The sequence below is a fragment of the Symphalangus syndactylus genome, chromosome 11, assembly GCF_028878055.3.
Source record: "Symphalangus syndactylus isolate Jambi chromosome 11, NHGRI_mSymSyn1-v2.1_pri, whole genome shotgun sequence".
Classification (NCBI taxonomy): Eukaryota; Metazoa; Chordata; class Mammalia; order Primates; family Hylobatidae; genus Symphalangus; species Symphalangus syndactylus.
Window position 1 is genome coordinate 16,282,500 of NC_072433.2, and position 24,681 is coordinate 16,307,180.

The 24,681-nt window shown below is 50.8% G+C and overlaps 2 protein-coding genes across 13 annotated transcripts in view; both read right to left on the reverse strand.

Moving 5' to 3' along the window:
• SLC25A48 (solute carrier family 25 member 48) overlaps positions 1-12,288 on the reverse strand; it is a 56,105-nt gene extending 43,817 nt beyond the window's left edge. For 4 of the 5 annotated variants that reach the window (XM_063612658.1, XM_055299798.2, XM_063612656.1 and 1 more), the window contains exons 1-2: positions 12,058-12,259; positions 4,111-4,154 (exon numbers count right to left, since the gene is read on the reverse strand). In XM_063612658.1, coding sequence (XP_063468728.1) covers positions 4,111-4,154; positions 12,058-12,103 — 90 coding nt within the window. In that variant the 5' untranslated portion in view covers positions 12,104-12,259. Of the gene's footprint in view, positions 1-4,110; positions 4,155-12,057 lie in introns of all 5 variants that reach the window. The other variant, XM_055299799.2, reaches the window with a different exon arrangement.
• A 6,859-nt stretch (positions 12,289-19,147) lies between these two features.
• On the reverse strand, positions 19,148-24,274 carry LOC129493378 (uncharacterized). Of its 8 annotated transcripts, none has more exons than XR_010114366.1 (4): positions 24,215-24,274; positions 20,912-21,328; positions 19,735-20,073; positions 19,148-19,264 (listed from the first exon to the last, which is right to left on the reverse strand). XR_010114366.1 is itself a non-coding variant. In XM_055299523.2 (4 exons), the coding sequence occupies exons 1-4, from the start codon at positions 24,132-24,134 to the stop codon at positions 19,260-19,262; spliced, it is 708 nt and encodes a 235-aa protein (XP_055155498.1). In that variant the 5' UTR covers positions 24,135-24,208; the 3' UTR covers positions 19,148-19,259. The 8 variants fall into 8 exon arrangements, 3 of the variants coding, with proteins under 3 accessions (XP_055155498.1, XP_055155497.1, XP_055155499.1); XR_008661124.2 differs by having other exon boundaries at positions 19,735-20,004; positions 24,069-24,232; XR_008661121.2 differs by lacking the exon at positions 24,215-24,274 and adding an exon at positions 24,069-24,208.
• Between the last annotated feature and the right edge of the window lie 407 nt (positions 24,275-24,681).

A 24,681-nucleotide genomic window follows, 5' to 3' on the forward strand; every position in this document is an offset into this window, starting at 1 on the left:
GAAGAGGATGAGTGCTCAGTGTCAGAGGTGAGGTGGCTGAAGCCTCGGAGCTTAGAGCTGAACCACTGCCTGGTCTGCCCCTGACCTGGCAGAGCAAGCCATGCCCTGGCTGTCCTGGGCCAACATGCATGTCCCAGACTGGACTGGGTAGTGAGGGGGCAGCCTGGAATGGTGGGGAGTATGCTGAAGCAAAACAAGAACCCCCACTGGAATGTTCATGAGAAGGAGGCAGACACCCCCTCCCAAAGCCTGCCCATTGCAGTCCAGTCCCAGTGGTCTACAAGAGTGGTCCCCAACATTTTTGGCACCAGGGACCAGTTTTGTGGAAGACAATTTTCCAAGGACCAGGGTGGGGTGATGGTTTTGGGGTGAAACCATTAGATAATCAGGCATCAGACTCTCATAAAGAGCAGGCAACCTAGATCCCTCGCATGCACAGTTCATAATAGGGTTTGTGCTCTTACGAGAATCTAATGCTGCCACTGATCTGACAGGAGGCAGAGCTCAGGCAGTAATGCTCATTTACCCACTGCTCACCTCCTGCTGTGCGGCCCCATTCCTAACAGGCCACAGGCTGGTACTGGTATGGTATGGGAGTTGGGGACCCCTGGTCTAGAGGCAGCCAAGCCCTGACTAGAAAACCTAGCCACACTGCATCAGACATAGGCACCAGCCAGGCCTCCTCAACCTAAGACCACGCAGCCAAGGGCACAGAATAAGCCTTTCACCTGGGTCAGCAGCACAGGCCCTTGTAGCCGGGTTCTTCCACAGGTGAGTCCCGGGACCCTAGACAAGTGACTGTCTGCCTCCCTGCACCCCAGCTTGTCTATTCTTAATAGTAGCATCATCTCACTCATTGCTGTATCCTCGGTACCTCCATGAACAATCTTCACGACAGCCCCACCAGGGAGGTGCTACTTGCCCACTTTACAGACAAGGAAATCAAGGCTCAGGAAGGTTAAGTGCTGTGCCCGGGTCACTGGAGACTAGGTGATAAGGCCAGGACTGGATTTCCAGTTATTCAGACTTGCCTGGCCCTTTCTTGGTGGACAGCGCCTGTTGAGAAAACATCAGCCAGAAGGAAGGAAAGAAGGTGTGCTGGAGTGCAACAGGGGCACTCAGGCCAAACAAAGACTGGATGTCATGTTTCAGGAGGGCTTCCCTCCAGAGCTTCACGGCAGAGTGCAGAGAAGGGAGAAAGCCCAGCCTTTTCAGCAACTGTGGCCAGGGAGCTCCACTCCTGTAAATTGTGCTAAATCCAATGGCTAGCATCCTTAGGAAGGACGGGGAGATCTGACACACAGAGACTCAGAGGGGAGGCCATGTGAAGACAGGCAGGGCCTGGAGTTACGGAGCCACTGCCCAAGGAATGCCGAGCACTGCAGCAGGCACTGGAAGCTGGTAGAGGACCATGTGGCAGGTTCTCCCTCAGAGCCTCCAGAAGGCACCAACACCTTGGTTTTAGACTTCCTACTTCCTGACTTGCGAGGAAATAAATTTCTACTGTTTTAAGCCACCCAGTTTGTGGTTATTTGTTACAGCAGCCCAAGGAAACTAATCCATACCCTCAAATTTTTACCATTAAATCTCTCACACCCAACAGTGACTTGTTATCAACTCACTTATATTAAGTCAGCCTGGGTTTTACAGAAACAACAGCCCTTTTCCTTGCTGAGATGCTGGGCCTCTGGCAGGCAGTTCCATAGTCAGTGACTGAGCATGCCACTTGGAGAATGCTTGTTCATCTTTTGAGGTGTCCCACTGACCCCCAAAGAGAAATTTATAAATACCATTTAAATCAGAGAATTGAAAACACATTCTCTAATTTTGGTTAAAATCTTGCTGGACATTGTCACATGATGTGGTAACTGAGCAAAACTTAATATATATCGAATGATGTTGATAAAAATAGCAGCTACCAATTTTGAATCCCTACTGGGTACCAGAAACAATGCTTATAATTATACTGACCCTGTAAGCCAAGGATTTGTATCGCGTTTAACAGAAGGCTATGCAATCAGGAAATGGCAAAAACAGGATTCACACCTACAGCCTGCGTGGTTCCAAAGCCCATGCTTTCTGGATTGGCCGTGCTGCCTCCCCACTGATCCATTCTTGTGAACTGGTTTGTTGAATGAGCCCCGGAGAAGACAGACTGGAAATGACTTAGGTGAGTTTGGGAGGGTGAGAATTGCCAGGAACAACCAGCACTCTCATGGAGACATTAGGGAGTACATCTGAGTTTTCCAAGTCTCCCCAAGGCCCAGCCCTGGAGAGTTATGCAGCAGGCACCTTGAACTTGGCTGAGGTCCGAGATGGCCACTCATTCAGCAGGTACTCACCCAGGGAGGCTGTGCCCAGCTCTGTGCTGAGCTGCACTCTGAACAGGACAGAGTCAGAGGCCACAGGCTAGGGAAGCCAGGCCTGGGCACAGTAACTATCCAGCTCTCATGGAGGGTGGAGAGGGCTCAGTAGGCAGCTACCACAGAGGTGGGAAAGGTTTCTAAGGACCTGGCTTAGCTCTGGACAGCCCTGGGGAGTGCCAGACATGGGCCCTAACTCTGGGCAGCAATGGCTCAGCCGTGATATGCTAGTAAGTCCACTTCAGACATGAATTTGCTGCACAGCCCTCCTTGGTGGGCTCTGGGACCCAGGGCCTGGGTGTGCAGGGCTGGCAGGAGGCATGCAGCAAGGCCTCTAGCACACTCTGCAATCCCATTCTCCCTGGGCCTCTCCCAGCACCTGCACCACACCACTTGCTCAGCTCACTGTGTGCACCACACACACACTGGCCTTCTTTGTTTTCCTGGAGAAAGTACATTGCAGCCTGTTCCCACCCTTGGGGCTTTGCACTAGCTTGTCGCTCTGTGAATAGCACTCTGACCCCAGTTCTGCATGTCTGGATCTTTGTGTCATCTGAGTCTCAACTTAGCTGCCTCCCTGGCAGAGAGGCCATCCCTGACTCTTCAAAACAGAGAAGGCTCTCATCACTGTCTTTGCCATCACCTCGTGTTATTGTCCCCCAGCACCTACCACTGTCCATAACTGCTTTGTGCATCTGTTGTGTTCCCTAATTATTGTCCATCAATGTCCTAAAAATATCTATCTCCTTGCCTGCCTCCCTCACTCCTGAGTCCTCAAAGCCTAGGTCAGCCTGGAAGTAAAGTTTACTTTGGAGCTTTGAATCCAGCACTACAATGCCCGGCTCTGAGGTCTGGGGCAGGTTCCTGTACTCTGCACCTTACCCCCCTCCTATATAAAATGGGAAGATTATACCATTTCAGGAGGGTAGACTAAGCCTGCTTCACTCACCACTTTGTGTGACCATCTCCCAGCACTGGGTCCTGCCTGCCATCCCCCTGCATTGGGATGTCCCCTGGGGAGCCTAAACGCCCCCCTTTACTACTTAAAGTGTTTCTTCAAATATTTAAAACATGTAGGCTGATCTTCCCATCAAGAGGGTGAGGATGGGCCCTGACCTAGGAGAGGGTCCATTTTCATACAGGGAGCAAGATGGGGGAGAAAGGACATTGCAGCAGCCATTTGAAAAGGGTCTGTGAGGCTCCTCTCTGTGCACAATCCAGGCAGAGCTTTAGAAATGGATCTGGAAGCCAGTCAGCAGTGAGGAGGCACAATTTATGGCTCCGTTCCCAGAGCATAGCTCTAAATTCTGCTCACCACTGGGGATGGGTGCAGGGGTGAGGATGGGGTGAAAGACTGCTCCTTTGCAGCATCTCGCACCTCAGTTTGTAACTTGTTGTATGATCCGAGATGAGCCCCTTCCCCTTTCTAGGGAACATCCCAGAACAAGGGACTTGGATAATCCCAATGCCAGGAAGGTCCCAACAGCTCCAGAGTCCTCACACCTGTGTGCGTTATCAGGTAATGATAGGTTCCCATCTCCAATCTAGTTCTAAAGTTCTACCTGGACCTCTGAGGGTTCTGAGTCTAAACCAGACCTCCTGGCACCCCACACTCCCTGGACTGGCAACAGAGCATCTGCCCTGGGCAGAAGACTCTCTGGGAGATTAGAAACAGCAGGCATAGTCCCAGAGGCAGGTCAGCTCCATGCCTCTTTTTAAGAGGTAATGGGAAACATGGCTACTGTACCTTGACTGTATCCAGAGGGTGGCCGACGATGACACTGGCTGCACCTGTGGATCAAAAAAGAATGCCTGGTAACTCAGCCGCCCTTGGACTCCTGGCCTGCACCAGCCAGCTCTCGGGACAAAATAGGCACTCATTTAGTCAATGGTCAGTTGCTGGGGTAGGGGGAGTGGGTGGGCTCCAATGTGCTAGGCACTGGCCCATGCACCAAGGAAGGCAGAGAAAATAGAGTAAAACAAGCAATCACTCCATAAAAAGAAGGCAAAGGGACTGGGACAAGTGGATATGCACAGGCAAAAGAGTGAAAGAGTGGAGACAGACCCCCTACCTCATACCATATACAAAATTAACTCAAAATAGATCAAAGACCTAAATGGGAGAGCAAAACTATAAGATTCTTAAACTAAAACATAGAAAAAAATCTTGACCTGTGATTTGCAATGGACTCTTAGATATGATACCAAGTGTATAACCAACTGAAGGAGTGAAAGACATGCCATACCAAAATATAGCAGATGGGTACATTGATTATCTCAAGTTGAAAACATTGAGAAATCATAACTTCTGAAAGGGTGAGCTGACCTGCCTCTTCCTGCATGCAGCAAGCAATAAAGATTCCTGTGGGAAGGGTACCCTCTCCATACTAGGGTAAGAAAATAGCCCTTATTAGCTGGGATTCGGAATTGAAGGCTGCAGTGGCCCTGAATTCATACTTAATGAAGTAATCCTTGTCTTCCACCTGTTTTATACCCCCCACCCACACATCTCCTAGTGACTCCTCTAGCAAAATTCCACCACCCTAGCCAGATTTTCTTTGTCCTGTCATTTCTTCTCAAATTGATCACTCTTTGTCTAAAAAGTATGAAAAGATCTCGCGTTGGCCACTTCTCCCAACTTCACTCTCTTTTGAAGATCCCTATGTCATGAAAAACTAACAACATCTGTGTTATTTTTCTCTTGTTAATCAGCCTGGTGTCAATTTGGTTTTTATATTCAGCTGAATATAATAGAAAATTATATGGTTAATTTTCTTCATATTTTACAGAAGGGCTTGAAACATACAGACTTTCTATTAGTAATCATACAATAGTACATCCAAATCTAATTCCTAAATAGATGATGCATTATAATTTGTTTAGAATTTAAAGGCTTAATGGCAATAATCAGGGGAGGAAAAAGAGTAAGTTTATTTTACATAACTGACGGAAAAATAAATTCAAGAAATAGTAAATAGAATTTAATATGGTCTCATGCGCCCTGAAGGAGGTGGTGCCCGATTTGGAGGGGTAATTGCTATGTCCAAGTAATCTCCTATCTGGAACTTCTGTGACTGCAGGGTCATGGAATCATCAGTCCCTTTTCTGCCAGACAGAACAGGGGGTTGGAGGTTATCTCTAACTTCCCTACATGACACAAGAAATAATAACATTCATAAAAATTGAAAACTTCTGCGCACAAAAGTGAAGACATCCTACAGAATGGGAGAAAATGTGTGGGAATCACGTATTTGATAAGGATTTAGTATTCATATATAGAAAGAACTCTTACAACTGACTAAAATAATTTTAATGGGCAAAGGACTTGCACACACATTTCTCCAAAGATGATATACAGATGACCAACAGACACACGAATAGATGCTCAACATCTGTAGTCATTTGGGTAATGCAAATTGAAACCACAATGAGAGTCCTCTTCACACACACTAGGATAGCTATAATTGAAAAAAAGTGGAAAAGAACTGTTGGCCAGGATGGAGAGAAATTGGAACTCTTGTACATTGCTGGTAGAAATGTAAAATGGTACAGCCATGGTGGAAACAGTTTGGCAATTCCTCAAAAAAGCTAAACATAAAGTTACAATCTGACCCAACAATTCAATTCCTACATATATACCCAATAACAGAAAACAGATACTAAAACAACTACAAGTACACACACATCACAGCAATATTGTTCACAATAGCCAAAAATGCCCATCAACTGGTGTATGAATGCCCATCAACTAGTGCATGGATAAACAAAATATGGGATATTTATACAGAGGAATACTGTTTGGCAATAAAAATAAACAAACTATTGATGCATGCTACAGCATAGATGCACCTCCAAAACATTATGCTAAATTAAAAAGGCCAGACACAAAAGGCAAGGTATTGTATGACTCTACCTATATGAATTATCCAGAATAGGTAAATCCATAAAGACAGAAAGTAAATTAGTGGTTGCCAGGACTGGGAAGAGGTGGAAATGGGAGTGACTCTTGAAGCGTACAGCATCTTCTTTGGTCATGAGAAAAATGTTTTGGAACTAGACAGAAGTGATGGTTGCACAGTGTTGTGAATGTAATAAACGCCACTGAATTATACACTTTCAAATGGTTAATTTTCTATTATATGAATTTCAGCTCAAAAAGCGGGGTAGGGTATGTGTAAAGAAAAAACCTGAAAACTTTTCAGTTACCTGCGGGTTACTTAACTTCTCTATGTCTCACTTTTAGCACGTGTAGAGTGGGAATAATAACAGCACCTACCTCCTGCTTCCATGGTAAGAATGAAATTCAGTAATGCATATAAAATACCTAGCAGAGAGCCTGACACCTATAGGATGCTCAAATGTGAGTGATGTCACCATAGAATTTTTTTAAAAGAAGACCTCTTTGGAAAAGTGATGAATACACTGTATCTTTTCACAGAAAAAATACCTATACACACACACACTCACAAGACCTGTACAATTTGAAGAGAACCAAGGCTGCCCCAAGGCCACTTAGATTAAGAAGCCCTTTATATTAGTTTGTTCTCACGCTGCTATCAAAGACATGCCCAAGCCTGGGTAATTTATAAAGGAAAGAAGTTTAATCAACTTATAGTTCCACATGGCTGGGGAGGCCACACAATCATGGTGGAAGGTGAAGGATGAGCAAGTCATGTCCTACATGGCAGAAGGCAAAAAGAGAACTTGGGGAACACCCCTTTATAAAGCCATCAGGTCTCACAAGACTCATTCACTACCACAAGAACAGCACAGGAAAACTTGCCCCCATGATTCAATTACCTCCCACTGGGTCTTTCCCATGACACATGGGTCTCTCCCATGACACATTATGGGAGCTACAATTCAAGATGAGATTTGGGTGAGGACACAGCCAAACTATATCATTCCACTCCTGGCCCCTCCCAAATCTCATGTCCTCACATTTCAAAACAAATCATGCCTTCCCAACGGTGCCCCAAAGTCTTAACTCATTTCAGCATTAACTCAAAAGTCCACAGTCCAAAGTCTCATCTGAGATAAGGCAAATCCCTTCCACTTATAAGCCTGTAAAATCAAAAGCAAGTAAGTTACTTCCTAGAAACAATGGGGGTACAAGCATTGGGTAAATACACCTGTTCCAAATGAGAAAAATTGGCCAAAACAAAGGGGCTACAGGCTCCATGCAAGTCCAAAGTCCAGTGGGGCAACCAAATCTTAAAGCTCTGAAATGATCTCCTTTGTTCCATGTTTCATATCCAGGTAACACTAACACAAGAGGTGGGTTCCCATGGTCTTGGGCAGCTCCCCCCTGTGGTTTTGCAGAGTACAGCCTTCCTCCCAGCTGCTGGCATGAGTGTCTCCCAGGAGTTAGCAAATGCTATCAACATAGCTCATCTGCATGCCCCGCTGCAAAGGAAAGTGCTCTGAGAGGTCACCATCAGGGAAGGAACTGAGGGAGAAAGGAAATGGGGTTTCTTTTTTTAAAAGTAATTTTATAAAAAATTATAATGCCCATGAGGCTGGCAATGAGTGTCTGTGGCTTTTCCAGGTGCATGGTGCAAGCTGTCAGTGGATCTACCATTCTAGGGTCTGGAGGATGGTGGCTCTCTTCTCACAGCTCTACTAGGCATTGCCCCAGTGGGGACTCTGTGTGGGGCTCCCACCCTACATTTCCCATCCACACTGCCCTAGCAGAGGTTCTCCATGAGGGCCCCACCCCTGCAGCCAACTGCAGCAGACTTCTGCCTGGACATCCAGGCATTTTCATACATCCTCTGAAATCTAGATGGAGGTTCCCAAAGCTCAGTTCTTGACTTCTATCCACCCGCAGGCTCAATACCATGTGTAAGCTGCCAAGGCTTGGGGCTTGCACCCTCTGAAGCCACAGCCCAAGCTGTACCTTGGCCCCTTTTAGCCATGGCTGGAGTAGCTGGGACACAGAGCACCAAGTCACTAGGCTGCACAGAGCAGGGGGGCCCTGGGCCCAGCCCAGGAAACCATTTTTTCCTCCTAGGCTTCTGGGTCTGTGATGGGAGGGGCTGTCGCCAAGGTCTCTGACATGCCCTGCAGATATTTACCCCACTGTCTTGGTGACAAACATTTATCTCCTTGTTACTTATGCAAATTTATGCAGCAGGCTTGACTTTCTCCCCCGATAATGGGTTTTTATTTTCTATTGCATCATTAGGCTGCAAATTTTCCAAGCTTTTATGATCTGCTTCACTTTTAAACATAAGTTCCAATTCCAAACCATATCTTTGTGAATACATAAAACTGAATGCTTTTAGCAGCACCGAAATCATCTCTTGAATGCTTTGCTGCTTAGTAATTTCTTCCACCAGATACCCTAAAACATCTCTCTCAAGTTCAAAGTTCCACAGATCTCTAAGGCAGGGGCAAAATGTCACCAGTCTCTTTGCTAAAACATAGCAAGAGTCACCTTTATTCCAGTTCCCAACAAGTTCCTCATCTCCATCTGAGACCATCACAACCAGGACTTCATTGTCCATATCGCTATCAGCATTTTGGTCAAAACCATTCAACAAGTCTCTAGGAAGTTTCAAACTTTTCCACATTTTTCTGTCTTCTTCTGAGCCCTTCAAACTGTTCCAACATCTGCCTGTTACCCAGTTCCAAAGTTGCTTGCACATTTTCAGGTATCTTTACAGTAACATCCCACTCTACTGGTACCAACTTACTGTATTAGTCCATTCTCATTCTGCTAATAAAGACATTACTGAGACTGGGTAATTTACAAAGGAAAGAGGTTTAATTGACTCACAGTTCTACATGGCTGGGGAGGCCACACAATAATGATAGAAGGTTAAAGAGGAGCAAAGTCCCATCTTGCATGGTGCCAGGGAAAAAGAGAGCTTGTGTAGGGAACTCCCCTTTATAAAGCCATTGGATCTCATGACACTTATTCACTACCATGAGAATAGCATGGGAAAGCCTGTACCCATGATTCAATTACCTCCCACAGGGGTGCCTCCCATGACACGTGGAATTATGGGAGCTACAATTCAAGATGAGATTTGGGTGGGGAAACAGCCAAACCATATCAGCCTTGTTGTAGCAGCTGGTGACTGAAATTGAAAGGGAAACTGTTCTTCAAAGACAAATTCCCAAGAACACTGAGGAGGAAGGAAATATCTGTGTTAGTAGAGGTGATTTAACCAGGTAAGTTCGCTAAGGGCTCCTGGAATATTAGATATTTACAGGGACAAAGAAACCAGCTAATCCCAGAACAGTGATTCCCTGGGTCCAGAACCACCTGTCCCCTCTTATCCCCTCCTACCTACTAAACTGGGCAGAGGCAGAGAGGTGATGGCAGTAATTAACCCTTCTCAGTAGTGGGGGGAGGAGCACTGGTCCTCAGGTTCCATGGCTTCCCTCATAGTGAGTGCACACATCCTTCAGCTCAGGGCAGGCTTAGATCCAGTCTTGGGCCAACATCTCCCTTCCACTTATTAGCCCACCCATCTGAAAGCAGAGGATTTGAGATTTAAAAAATGGGATTATAAAGTCAGTGGTTTCCAGACCTTGGCACTTCACAAACCAGTAAAATCTCAAACAAAATGTATGTGTGTGTGTGTGTGTGGGGGGGGGGGGGGAATATCAAAAAAAGGGCAAAATTTTGTTATGCAAGGTTATTCAGAAAGAGTTAAGATGAAATTAAGATGGCAGATTCTGGTGCCAGGCAGCCTGGGTTGGAATCCTAGTGCCAATGCTAGATGCATGGTCTTAGGCAAGTCGGTGAATTTCTCTGTATTTCAATTTCCTCATCTGTAAAATAAGGATGCAACGGTACCTACCTCTTTGGGGTTGTTATAATAATTAAAGAACTATACATAAACTGACACAAGAGATCACATATTGCAAGATTCAATTGACATAACATATCCAGGAAAGGCAAATTTACAGAAAGGAGATTAAGGAGAGGGAACAGCATTCAACTTCAAATGAGGGATCTTACTGGGGGATGAAAATATTCTAAAACAAATTTATGGTGATGGTTGCACCTCTCTGTAAAATTACTAAAAGACATTGAATTGTACATTTGAAATGGGTGAATTTTATAATATGTAAAATAAACCTTGATAAAATTGTTTTAAAAGAATACATATAGCACTTAAACAATACCTGGTACCTAATAAGTATTCAAGTGTAGTAAACAGTTACCATCATTTCATGGAAGCCAAAAAAAAAAGGCATGTTATTAGTTTGGTGCAAAAGTAATTGCGATTTTTGCCATTACTTTCAATAACATCACCAAAGGACAATACCAGAATAAAGCACAAAAATGCCCTACTTGCTGTGAGTTGGGGAGGGTTCACGTGTTATCACGTTTGGGGGTGGGGAGGGGTATCAGAGTCTTGGAACTACTCTGACTCAGCCCTACCTTCCAGGGCATTTCTCAAACCAAGCCATTTGCATCCCTGCTGAAGGTGGTCTGCTTATTTAAGGGGCAGCCCACGGAAGTGTCTCCTCCCTCTGCCTGCCCTGCTGAATGGTGGAATAATTGTCCTGTCAAAAAGGGCCTGGATATGCCCAGGGGGCCTCAGGCTGCAGCCCCCTGACTGGGAAAGTTAGGAGAGGCGGGTCTCAGCCCCACCCAAGGGCATCTGTGCCAACAGACTTACTCAAGGTGAAAGGAGCCACCTCTGCTCAGGAAGGTGTGAAGCAGGGCCCTGCAGCCACCGGTCGGGGGAGAGAGGTGGTCTCCTGCTAGGTAGGAGGGGAGGAGTTGGGATCCAATCTGGTTTGTTTGTTCTTTTCATCTTATTTTTTTTTCCCCTTTGGTGAGGGGCTACGTTTGCCAACATCCCTTTTAGGATAACCCTTTTAGATAGGTCCAAAGAAAGAGTTTTGTTGTTGTTGTTGTTGTTGTTGTTGTTGTTGTTTTACAATTAGCAAAGTCCCTCAAACTTCCCCCTTTCCTAATAGCTGAGAAAAGAGGGATAGACCAATTGGAAAGAAAAATGGAGAATCATGGAAATGAATGCAACTCTCGCCCAGGCAACCCATCCCAGGCCCAGTAAAAGAGTGGCTTCGGGAGCTGTGGCGAAGGGACCAGCAGACCCAACAGTGCCCGGAGAAGGGGCCTTGGAGGTAGGCGATGGCTGACGGTTGGCGGCGGCTGAAGGCAGTAAGTGTGCCTCGCAGCCTGGCAATGGGCACCTGCAGCCGGCGCTCCGCTCCCTTTTGTGAGAGCTCTGCTCCCTCCAGTCGGGACGCCTCCTTGGGCCGGCCTGATCTCGAAGAAGCCTGGCTCCCCACCACCCTGCGCCCCGGGGTCAGCAGCCAAGCGCTACCCTCATACAAAAGTTCCCCGCCAGCCACGTCCGTAATTCAGGTGTGCACCAGGTCACTGAAGGGTGTGTGAGCCGCCAGGAGCCTCCGTTGGCTGTGGGCTTTGACGAGCTGTTTAATCATTACCTCATCAAGTCCCACGGATCCTAACTTAACGAGCAAATCAGCTCAGTCCGAATCGCTGTGAAGCTCTCAGAATTTAGCCCTGGCAACTGCAAGACCACCAGGGGGATCTCGGGGCCAGGCACGCCCCAAAGCAGGCTGCGCGCGCAACGGGGAGCGGGATGGCAGCGCACAGAGGCGCAAAGTTTCCTCAGAGCACAGAGGCAAACTCCGCCAGGCTTGCTCGCTCTGACCGGGGGTCCCCAGTAAGCACACTCACCTCCGATCCAGCCCGCCGCAAAGTCTTCCAGCTGGAAGCTTCCCATGGCCAGTGCTCGGTCTCGCCCTCCCGGAGCCGGGGCAGTGCCCACTTAGAGTCAGTGGGGCATGGCCCGCGGGCGCGAGCGCCCTGCACGACCGAAGTCGGAGTCTCGAGCACGCCGCAGGTCCTACTCCAAACCCAGTACCCGAGTCACCGGCTGCGCGGGCTGCCGCGCTCACCTCTCCAAGTGCCGGACGGCGGCTGACATCACGCCCCCAGTGGACCTTAAAGGCACAGCACTCCCGATGGATAAGGGTGCGCTCCGCGCGGCTCATCCCAGACCCAAAGAGGCAAGGGTCATCAAGTGAAATTCTTAGTCCTCCCTTCTCCGGGTTATCCTCTTCCTTGCCAACTTCAGTGCCTCAGCGCCTTTGAAGTGAAAGTGCCAGCCGCCCATCCAGAGATGGCAATGCTCATATCTCCCTGTGCTGTGCTGTGCTGACAATGCTGATTCCAATCAGCGGTGGACTCTCTCCCATCCCAACTGTGGGCAGTGATCCCTTTTTGTTCATCTCAGCCATGTCCCACTCAGTACCCCGTGCCTAGAGCAAGCACCTGGTGGTTCAGGGTCATGTCTAACTTTCAGCTACAGCTCTCTAGGGGCCCAGCTCCCTGCCTGGCCCTGGCTCAGCCTACACTGTCCTCCCTGGGCCAACAGAAGGCAGAGGTGGTGCTCTCTACCTCAAACTCCCTCTCTGTAGGCAGACCCTACATTCAGCCAGGCCCCAGGGCAGGGGTCCCTGCTCACTGGAGAAGTGGCCTGCTGTGCGGAGAGGCTTTCGATTTCAATGAGAGTTTCTTTCCTCCCCTCCTAAGAAGTCTCGAAGCCCCCCAGCGTTCTGCTAGTTTCCAGCAGGGACTCAGCTGTGGGTCTCAGCCAAAACACCCCAAGGTTGACAAGAATGGCAAATGGTATGGTCAGGAAGAAGGGGCCTCTGCTGGGCCTGCTCTTGTCCCACTGGGCATATCCATGTCACGTCATCCAGGTTAATATGCAGTGACAGCCAGCCAGACCTCCTTCTTCCAAAGCAAGACAGAGCCTGACCACCGAAGCTTGATCCTACAAAGCCCTGTCCACTGAGGAGTGGGGACTTGGAGGTGAAGGGACCTTCCTGCAGCATCACTCCCTCCCCTGCCCCGGCACACAGAGAGTGGACCTGTATCAGAAGAGGACAGCCCCGGATGGAGTCGCCAGCCTGGGTGGGGAAGTATTGCAAAGTTCCAGGGAGGAGTGGAAGCATCACACCCCATTCCCGCACCTCAGCTTCCTGCTGCATATGGTGACCCACTCAGTCTTGAGGCTTCAGAGTTGCCATCAGCATCAACCCCAAGCTGTGCCCTGCCATGCCCGGGATATATGCCTAGGGCTGCTATGAGAAATGCAGGTCTCTGAAGAGTGGCCTTTTAGTGAGTTCACCGTTGGAATGCATCCACAAGTGGAAAGCCTGCCAATTCTCAAAGCCCACTCCTTTGGAAGACCACCTAAGGGGTGCCAGGCAGATTGTCATCCCCTCAGTCCTGTGTCAGCACCAATTGAGGAGGTCTTAAGTTGGCAGGCAGTGTCCCTGGCAGCCCCAGGATGGCTTCCCAGGCCCAGAAAGCTGCTGCTTGAACGACTAACGAGCTGGAGCAGAGCAGAAGGAGTGGGTTGCTTTCCAAAATGAATTACTACACTCCATTCCCAAATGCATGCCACAAACCTGCCCATGGGGCGCATCACCCAGGGAAGTGAGGGGAGGACCCTAGGTTTACCAGCAACCATGGCCAGGCCTGGAGAATCCCAGACCACAGGGCTATGAGCCCAGGTGGAATGCTGGCTCCGTGGCCAGGATCTAAACCATCCCTTCTTCCTGGCCTTTGCACTTCAGAGCACCATTTGCAGTGTGCTGCCATTCACATTTGCATTCTACACTCGGGAGAGAGCAGGGCAGCTACTGGCCATTACACAGAGAAAGAAACTCCACAGAGATCCACTCCCTGCGTGACTAGGGCCAGAAAGCAACCCCATTTTCTTTCTCCCTCAGTTCCTTCCCCGATGATGACCTCTCAGAGCACTTTCCTCTGTAGCGGGACATGCAGATGGGCTATGCTGCTAGCATTTGTTAACCAGTGGCCCACTCCCCATTTCTTATTTACCCTTTCAGGCCACAGCAATTTCCTGAGCATCAGTCTGTGCTAGTGCCTTGCTTTGGGGAAAGTCTCTGTTTGAGAGGAGACAATCCATCTGAGATGCTACACAGAGGTGGCTGTAAGAGCACTGGAGAGGGAGTCCATTGTTCTCCAGGAAGGAATCAGGGAAGGCTCTCCAAACTTGGAGTCTCCTGGCTACACCTTTAGTCTACACAGCCCCACAGCTCCCACCTCCCCAACCACTCTCTCAGGCAAGCCAACAATCCCCTCCCTGGGTCCACCTGCCACACTCGGGCAGCAAAGGCCTGGGCCAGCTGTGCACGCCTGACCTGCTGCAGTGAAGGCACTGCCCATGCCGCCTGCTCCCCTCTGCTTCCAGATTCCTGCCCTCACCCAGCTTTCCTCCTGCTTCTCCAGCTGTTCTCATCTTCTTCCCTGGTGCTGTGGCCCCTTCTCATGCTTAGGTGTGGATTCCTCAGGGCCCCATCTGGACCCTCACCCACCCGTACCTCCCATCTCTCAGCGTATAACCCCCACACCTTGCTTCTGAGTCGACATCCCTCTACTCAACACCTCCACCTGGGTGGCTCAGGTCATCTTAGCACATCCCTCGATGAACTCTTTCTTCCTCCTCCAGTGTCTCTTCAACTTAGAGAAACACACCTCCACCCAGTGGCCACCCAAAACAGAACCTTGGATGCCATCCTCCATTTCTCTCTCCCAAGGTCTTATCCCACCAGCCACAAAGTCCCGAGTGTCCATCCCCTCAATGATGTCCATCCCCTCATTGGTGTCTCTGAATGTGGCTAGCCCAGCCCTGTGCCACTGCCCTGCCTGGATCACGGTGGACACGGGTTCCTGGGTCCCTCTGCCCCAGTCCTGTGTCCACCTTCCAGCTGCTGCCCCAGTGAGCTTCTGAAACCTTGAATCTGCTCAGTTTAGTGAACTTTGATGACTTTCTGTGATCTTGAGCATAAATTCCAATTCCCCAGTATGATGTGTGTAGATCAGTGGGACTAGGTCTGGCTGCTTTTCCACTTTGTACCTCAGCGTCTCACATTCTGTGCATGTGTGTGACTGTGCACGTGCTATTCCCTTGCGAGGAATACCCTCTCCCTCCTCCCCTGGCTAACCCGTGCCCAACCCCTGCCCCCTTCTTCTTTAAGACTCAGCTCAGCTGTCACCTCCTGACAGGCCTTCCTTGAAGGCCTTCCTCATCACCCTATGCCACATGGGATCTGCTAGCTCTCAGCTGTGTTTCCTGAATATTCTGAGCATATCTGTATCACTGCTGTCAGACTCAATGGTTGATTGTTTCCCATCCAGACTGTGAGCCCACTGAGAATAGGGTACTGCCTCATTCTGCACTGGACCTGCAGAGCCTGGCGCAGGCCTGATGGGCAGTCACTGCTCAGTCACCTGGGCCTTAAATGGGGAGACATGGGGAAAAGTCTGAAGGTCCTGCCGGTGGCTGGCAGACAAGGAGGGTGTCTGGGTACAAGACAGAGCTGAAGAGGTGGCCACATCACTCCCGGGTATGAGGACTCCCCCTGGGCTTTCCTGGAGCATCACAGAAGCCCGGCTTCTTTCAGGCCCTCAAAGGTACCAGCCACATTTCCCCCACAGAGCTTTTGCACTGATCACTTCCTCTGCCTGCAGCTCCCTTTCCCTGCCCTTCTCATAGCCAACTCCTACCTCCTCCAGATCTATGCCAAAGCGTCTTCTGCATAAGGAGGCCTCCCCAAGCCCCTCATGGGAGGTCAAGACCTCGTTGCCCTCTCTCAAGGCACCCCTGCTTCTTTTTCCAACTCTCAGCATGCCGCTCGGTCCTTGTGCAATGCTTGGTTGCTCCAGGAAGGTAGATAGGACCCGTCTGACCTATCTGCCACCATGACATTCTCGGGCTCTGCCACAGAGCAGGCAGACAGCAATTACTCAGGACTGAGTTCAAAGGATTAATGAAACAGGACCGCAGGCTTGTGCTGTCTTTCTTTGAGTGTTTGCCCCAGCTGCATCGTTCCTGCACTGGCCTCAGACAGTGGGAGCTCTGAGCTCCCTCCCTGACTCTGATGGGAAGGAAAAGGAGCACACGATTTTCGAGCTTCTCATTGGGAGCAGGATTTCTTCCTTTGGTGATGGCACTTCGAGAAGCTATGTGCAGACTGAATCTGGCCCATCACCTATTCAGCTTGAGGCTGGCAGTCAAGAAACAGAGGTAAGTGGCTGTGAAGTGAGGAGGTGAAGCAGCTGGCGGGAAGGCTAGGCTGCCTGGGCTCTGGTCCCAGTGCTGCTGCTGCCTCTCTGGGCATCTTGGGAAAGTCCAGGCCTTAATTCTTCCTCTATTTTTTGGAAGGTAAGAACCATCTCCTCTTAGGTGGTGTCCGCAGAAGTCTGAAATTCTTGGCCACAGGGATATCAGCTGCGGAGGTCTCATCAAGATGCGCCAGGAGAGGGCGCTGCTGCACAGCACTTGAGGCTCTCGGGCGGAAAAGACAAGCGTGGCTGCCCGTTCTGGATCGTTTCCTGACCCGGTTTCCCTGGCACTGGCTGGCAGAGAGCCACACTCAGTATATGTGTGGGCCGTGGAGGAGATGCTGGTCCAGGAGGCTCAGAGTGGAGTCTGAGGTGCCACAGCCAACCTCTGAGGAGCTTGATGAGAACCCATCTGAGGTGTTTGCTGTGTGCTTGGATGGGAGGTGACACCCCAGTCTCTGTACCTGTGTACATCTATCGAAGCCTTGAATGTCCCAGGCTTTCTTCCACCTCAGGGCTCCGAGCTGGCCCAGTGCTGCATGCTCTGTTTACACCATCTTGTTGAATTCTCTGAGGCAAGTCCTCCTTGGGTAGGTGAGAAGAATGAGGCCCAGGGAGATCAAGCAGTTTCTCTAAAGCCACACAGCAGTCAGTGGAGGATGATGAAGTCACACCTGCTGTTTGACCCCAGGGTCCATGCTATTTAAAAAAAGTGCTGCCTCCTGGCCAAGACTCGGGAAGTAGAAGTGACTTTCCCAAAGACCCTTGCCTCCACCCCCACCCCTCTGCATAAATGCCCTAACTTCTCTGCCTCAGTTTCTCCACTATCAGTGTGATGGTACTAACACTGTCCAACTGTGTCACATTCATAGGACTCCTGCAACAGTTGAATCAGAGGGAAAACATCTCTTCCCCAATACCATCCCAGTGCCCTGGGCTGCCCTCCGTCCTTCCTTCCCTGACAGGTCCTGTGGGTCCACAGAAGTCTGAAATTCTGGGCCACGGTGATATCTGCTTGAAAATCGTATGTGCTCCTTTTCCTTTCCATCAGAGTCAACCTGCGGGTTGAGGCTGGCTCTGTGGACATCTGAGAACAGGAAATGCTGCTGTCCGTCTGACTGAAGGCCAGGCAGGTCAGTGGACCAGGTAGCCCAGGCTGGAGAGGTTTGGAATCAAGGGGTTTCTGTGGGCGTGTAGGAGGAGCCACTGCTGCCTGCTGCTGTCAAGTTCCTATCTGAAAGCCTGGCTGTGCACCTGCTATATGCTAAACTTCCTGGGACTCGGAGGAGTTTGAGTGCTGACAGTGACAGAAGAGCCAGTGTTTGGGGACAGCCTACTCCATCTTCTGCCATGTGGCGGTCTCCTCTGTCATGCACTCATCAAACGTCAGCTGCTGGGCTGGGGGAGACCCATAAACCTCACATCAGGCCTGACCTCAAATAGAGGCCAGGAAGGACCATAGGAAATTTGGAGGGCAGAACCCAGAAGTCTTGGGAAGGAGCAGCATTTGAGCTGGAACTAAAAAGACAAGCTAAGTTTTGAGTAGTGGAGAAGGGCGCAGAGGCAGAGGGAACCGCCTGAGCAGTGCCAGGTGGGAGAATGCAAGGGGAGTAGGGAAGAGTTTTCCAGCCCTGTGGAAAATAAAGAGAACAGTCCAATTGCCTCACCCCAAGAACAAAGCTGAGTTTTCCTGGCAAAGGTACCTTTATTTCTTCATACTCCCATTATACTCCAAACCCCGAATCCCCAAACCCAGTGGGAAGTCATAGGAGTGCCTTGGAAATAGTAAAATATAGATTTTCTAAAAAGAATTTCTTTGATGTAACTCTAGTGTGACCGATTGATTTCTCTCTCCTTCTCAAAGTCCTCATCCTCAGGAAGCAAGTGAGCAGGCGAGGGCATTCCAGACAAGCAGCCATTGTGTGGAGGAGCAGGGATCCAGGGGTCAGAGGTGTTTCAGCGTCAAAGCAAACAAAGAACCCACACCCGGGGAGGAGACACAAAACCAGCGCCACGGAACAGAGAGGCTGTGAACGTGGGACATGCCAGTGTGGCTGGCACTAAAGGAGTTTCAAACAGGAATCAGCATCTAAGTGTCTGGTCCCGGAGTAGGTGGGATGAGCACATACTCTCAAAATCCCAGTGTGCTTCAGCCATGCGCCAGGTGGCCTGGGGTTGGAGGTTGGGCTGGAGCACCAGAAAACAGGTCCACAAGGTCCAAGGAGGTAGGGCCTGGCAGACACATGCAGAGTCCCCATCCTTACCCGCTCTACCCAAGGGCAGGGGCAGGGGAAGGAAAGGTACAGAGGCAATGAGGAAAAAGAGAGAACGAGATGGGTCTAGGGGAGGCCTGGGTCTAGGGGAGCACCTGGCTCATTTCTTGCTATGCATAGACCCACTGAGGAAGAATGTAGCAAGGAAGTGCATAAGCACTTTGCCCGAGGTCAGACAGAGCTGGTGTGAATCCCAGCTCCACTGTTCCTGGTTGTCTGCTAGCTGTGTGAGCTCGGGCACCCTATGTAACATCTCTTAGCCTGTTTACTCAGCTGCAGAATGGAGATGACACCAGTGTCTACACCCAATGATTATGGAGATGATCTCTGTAAAGTGCCTAATACCAAGTAAATGCTTAATAAATGGAAGCTGCAAGTATTACTCCAAAGCATCCAATTAGTGCACCAGCTCCAAGGTGCATGATTTATTTACAAAACCAGCTTCTGGGTGTCTGCACCCTTCAGTTGTTCAGGTGGCTCCTGCTTCCTCTGTCTGAGCTTGGGTCAGGCTACAAAAGGAATGGTCTGAGGTCAGAGTGCTGGAAAGATGGACACTTCTCTCCAAAGCCACTTTTGGTGTGGCTGTTCAATTCTCATGTGGCAGTTTTTCCAGCTAGGAGAACAGGAAGGTGGCAGCCTAGGGCGGGATGGGTCTCTTCCTGGGGGTGGAGTGGCTGAACGTGGGGCACAGGCTGAGTTTCTCCCCTCTGCTGCTTGAGGAGAAAGGCAAACCCTAGGCCTGCGGAGTGGGACACCTCATGCTGGCAGGGAGCAGCCTGGTGGGCTGAGAGGGGCTGGGAGAATCTGCCAAGGGTTGGGTTCTTCCTGCTGGCTCTGCTGGGCAAGGGGGGTAGGATGCCTCTCATCCATGGTCATTGGGCACTGAGACGGAGAGAATACAGGCGTGAGTGCCAGGGTCCCAGGCCAGCTCTGGTCCCAGGGCAAACTGACTGACCTCTGTGAGCCTCCCCCGAATCACCTTCATCCCTCGATGGTCGGTGGGTGCTGGGGGCCTGCTCTCCAGTGGCTTCCGCTGCAGTCAGCTCTGGCTTCCCCGTGGTGTGACTGCACCAGCCCTGGGCAGACCCTGAGGGCCCCTGGATCCCAGATGGAGAGGCAGGAGGCCCAGGGCTAGTGTGTAGCCCCTCCTCAGGGGTTCTGTAGTATGCACAAATCCTGGGGCATAAAGACCATGGTCCCTGGAGAGAGGGGCATCCCGGTCACTGTCATGGGGGAACCCTGCAGAGACCTGCAGGACGGGGCAGCAGGCCAGTGAGTGTGGGGACCCAGAGATGAGGTCGGAGTGTGCCGAGACAGCCTGGGTACGAAGGAACAGGAGGGTCAGCCTGATGCAAGCCCACCTCCCAGGTTCAGGCCCAGATACCCGGGACCAGCCTGTGCCTGCAACACCGCAGTGGTAGTCCCAGAAGAGGACAGGCCCACGTGTGCTCTACAGCCCAGGAAGCACTCAGCGATGTCACTCACCCATCCAAGGGCACCCTGCTGGGAGGGGTGCGTCTGGGATTAAAACCCACCTGCCTTGCCTCCTCTTTCTTTGCAGTCATGGGCCACAGTGCCCAGCTGCATGGTGGTGATTAGGAATGTTATAGATCACAAGCTTCAGGTCAAATCCCAGGTTCGCTACTTGCTAGCTGTGTGCCCTTGGCCAAGTCACTTAACTTCTCTGAGACTCATTTTCTCATTCATAAAATGGGAATAATAGTACGGCTTATCTTATAGGATTACTATTAGAATTAAATGAGAGGATGCTAATGAAACATTTGTCTGAGAGCCTAGCAAGTCATAAGGACCAAATAAATGTTTCTGTGAGCTCACCACCACACTTAGCACCTTAGGTATGTGGTTGTATGTAATTCTCACAATGGCTCTATCATTGCTGCTGCTGTTCTCTCTTTTATAAGGAAACCACCTTCCCCAGGCCGCTCTCCTAGCAGGTGGTCAAGCTGGGCTTGAACAGGACAGTCTTCCTGCAGTCTCTGTGCTCCCAACCAGTGACACCTTGCTCCAAGAGCTGCAGCAGCCTGAGAGGGACCTGTCCAGGGGCCTGTTAGAGTCTGGGCCCCAGGACAGAGAGGTTTGAAGGATGCGGGGGCCTGGTGCTGCTCCCCCCACCCTCTATGGCCTCCTCAACTCACAGAGCATTCGTCCCTGACCGTTGTCCTGCAGAAGCTGCCAGCCTGTGCCTCCTTCTCAGTGGGCAGATCTTGGGAGCCCCTGTGTGACCAGCCAGGAAGGGCCAGGCTGGGCAAACTCTCCTCCTCAGAGCGGTAGTAAGGGAAGAACCCACTGAGCAGTTCTGAGTCCTCCTGGAGCCATGTCTCGGGCTGCAGGACCAACCCCTCCTCTTCCAGGAGGCACCCATAGGTGCAGAAGAAAGGCAGGTACTCCAAGGCCACCTGGGCTCTATGTGAAAGGTGGAGGGAGCTTAGGGGCTTCTTGTCCCTTGAACTGGTGGCCTGCTGTTGGGAGGACAGGGGCCCTGGGTCATCCTCCTCCAGGAGGCTAGGAGAGGTTGGAGCACCGGATTCAGCGTCACAGTTCTTCTGACACATCTGAGAAGAGAAGGACGTTCCATCTGTTACTGCACCCTGAATTCCTAACCACACCAGCTCTGTCCCCAGTCCCTGCCTACATTGGAGGCCAGAGGGGTCTTACAAAGGCCAAACCTGACCGTGGCTCTCCTCTGTGAAAACCCAGCAGTGGGCCACAACCATGGTTAGATTGCTCAAGCACACAGGCCTTCTTGCCATTCCTAAGTCATACCAAACTTGGCCTTCCCTTAGAGCCTGTGCCAAGATCTGCTCCTGGACTCTCAGCTCAGAAGAGCCTTCCCAGCCCCAGCCTCCCTGCAGGGTGACTCCAGATCATTTCATCACTGGAATGCTCTTCCTGGGCTGTGTGGTCGGCCTTCTCCACGTGTGGGGTGGTCTTATCTGTCTGGTGCCTCATGTTCATAACAGACACTCAATTGACACTTTTTCAACTAGTCTGCTGGCTCTCAATCCAACTCATAGTCCCTTCACTCTGTCTAGTCCAGCCACACAGGCCTTCTCTTGGTCTATCTAACTCCCCAAGCATCCTCCCGCCATGGGGGCTCTGCATGGGCTAATGCTTCTGCCCAGAGTCTCTTCCCTCTCCTTTCTCCTGGGTGGTGACTTCCTCAGTGCTTGGCTAAGGTCACTTCCCTTATGTCCCTGGCTTAGTGGCATCACCTTCTTCATGACTGCTGCCGCCGCCCTCATACCCCTCGTTCAGAGCACCCATTCCTCTGCTGTGGAATATTTGACTGTGTGGTTTCTTGATTAATATCTCTCATCCTGTAAGTTACAAATTCCACCAAGGCAAGGCCCATCTGTCCAGATCACTTCTGTGTCCCGAAGGCCTAGAAAAACCCTGGCATATGGTAGATACCAAGTATTGGAAGAAAGGAAAGAAGGGTGGGAGGGAAGGAAAGAGGTAGACAAAAAGAGAGCACCTTGGCCAGGGACGAAGTCTTTATCAGACTCCATGGTGATAGGAGGGAGAAGTCGCATCTTGGGGAGAGGGTGGAGAAGCAGAATGAGGAATTACTTCCCAGGCCCAGAGGGGACACATGGCCCAGAGTACCAGATAGTGAAAAGCCAGCTCATTCCCACATTGACTATGCCAGACCTGGAGCCCATCAGGAACATGGCAAGGGGTCCATTTGATCCTGAGCAAGTACCCAGGCTGTTCCATTTGTGGACTCCGGTCCCATGGAAGAACCTACGGTGGCTTAGCCCCCAGCCTTCCTGACTCCCACCCTGGCCTTTCTGATTCCCACCCTAGCCCTTGGGCCTTGAGTCCCTGCCCCTGACACATGCTCTTGTGGTCCATACTCTCCCCCAACTCCCTGCAGGCAGCCTGACCACTGAGGTCCCTGTCCTAAGCCGGACCCCTTGGTAAGTGCCTACTGGCCCATAGACTGCCAGCTTCTGGTGAGCAGGAACCAGGCCCCCTCCTCCAAGTCCGAGAGACCCAGCTCGGAGCCATCTTCGCTGAGTTTCTACCATTCCCAAACACTCCACAGAGCTCTGTGGTCCCCTCTCTCAGGTAATCCTTAGGAAGCCCACCAGGATAGACTTGCCTTTCCAACCTCACTGTGCCAAGGAGACGGGATAGGCTAAATGGCAGAACCCAGGTCTGACCCACTCTGAAGCTGTGAATTATATGTTGTTGTGTGTCCCCCATAGGACACGTTCAAGTCTTAAGCCCTGGCACTTGTGGATGTGACCTTATTTGGAAATGGGATCTTTGCAGATGCAATCAAGTTAAGATGAGGTCACACTGGGTCGGGGGGCCCTAAATCCAATGACTTGTCCCTATGAGGGAAATTTGGATGCAGACACACAGGAAGAATGTCATGTGACGATGGAGGAAGCTATTGGAATGATGCTGCCGCAAACCAAGGCACATCAAGAATTGCATCACCGCCGGGCGCGGTGGCTCACGCTTGTAATCCCAGCACTTTGGGAGGCCGAGGCGGGCGGATCATGAGGTCAGGAGATCGAGACCATGGTGAAACCCCGTCTCTACTAAAAAATAGAAAAAATTAGCCGGGCGTGGTGGCGGGCGCCTGTAGTCCCAGCTACTCGGAGAGGCTGAGGCAGGAGAATGGCGTGAACCCGGGAGGGGGAGCTTGCAGTGAGCCGAGATTGCGCCACTGCACTCCAGCCTGGGCGACAGAGCGAGACTCCGTCTCAAAAAAAAAAAAAAAAAAAAAAAAGAATTGCGTCATCACGGGAAGCTAGGAGGGAGGCATGAAGGAACAGATTCCCTGCTGAGCCCCCAAGAAGAAAACAACTCTGCCAACACCTTGATTTTGAAATTCTGGGCTTCAGAACTGTGAGAGAATAAATGTGTGTTGTTTTAAGCTACCAAGTTTGTGTTAATTTGTTCTGGCAGCCCTAGGACACTAACTCGTGTAGGTTTGCTGGATGGCTCATTTGTGGGGATAAAGGGATTTGGCACAGGCTTGAGGGCTCTCCCAGCACCACCCTGTGAGCAGCTTGGGGAGAGAGGCCCATTGCCATGGCTGAGGTTCACTCTGTGTGTGTAGGGGGGCTCACTTAAGGCCCTACCCTTCTTGCCATCCAGTGGGCACTGGACAGCACAGACTCCCTGTGGTGGACCAGCGGCCCTCCCACAGCGCATTCTTTCCTGCCAGGGCCCCGGCTCCACTTCAACAGTGAGTCCTGGATTGAAGGAGGCCAGGTGATCTCGGAGCTCCCCTGGGAGGCCTCAGCAAGACAGCAGGTGCACAATGCCACTCACAGTCTCTAGTGAGCGCCACTTCCGGCATCCTGTTTTGGGGTCAGCAGTAGCACCGCATCGTGACATGATGAAGCCTAATTGTCAAACTCTGGCTGAAAAGCCAAAGCCTCCTTCAGCAGGCCTCTTCCTCCCAGCCTCCTCTTTACACTGGCAAATCCCCCTCTGCCTGCTGAGAGAAGATTCCATCATGAAGTCATAAGGCCTGGTGCCAGGCAAGAAAGCCAGATGGCTCTGTTACCATGGAGACTCCACCCAAGCACCCAACACGTGTGATCATCACCTGTCTCTTAATTCAGCTTAATCCACATCTCCCCAGGAGACTCAGGGGAAACAAAGAGAACGCAAACATCTTCTGGAATCTGATGAGTTCTTCATGACTGGGGGCCAGTGAGCTCACCTGGGACTTCTGCTCAGAGACTGTGAGAGTGACTCAGCACCTCCAGTGGATGGTCAGGAAGGGCCCCAAGGATCTGTTTCCCCAAGTCCAGGGAACTGGAGTGAGCTGCATGGGCCGCTGCTCTCTGGGGTGCCTCAGTCAACTCAGGGTGGGGCTGAGACACCAGTCTCTGCCCTTTTGTCACTCGCTTTCAGCTGCCTCTCATCTGTGGCTCCT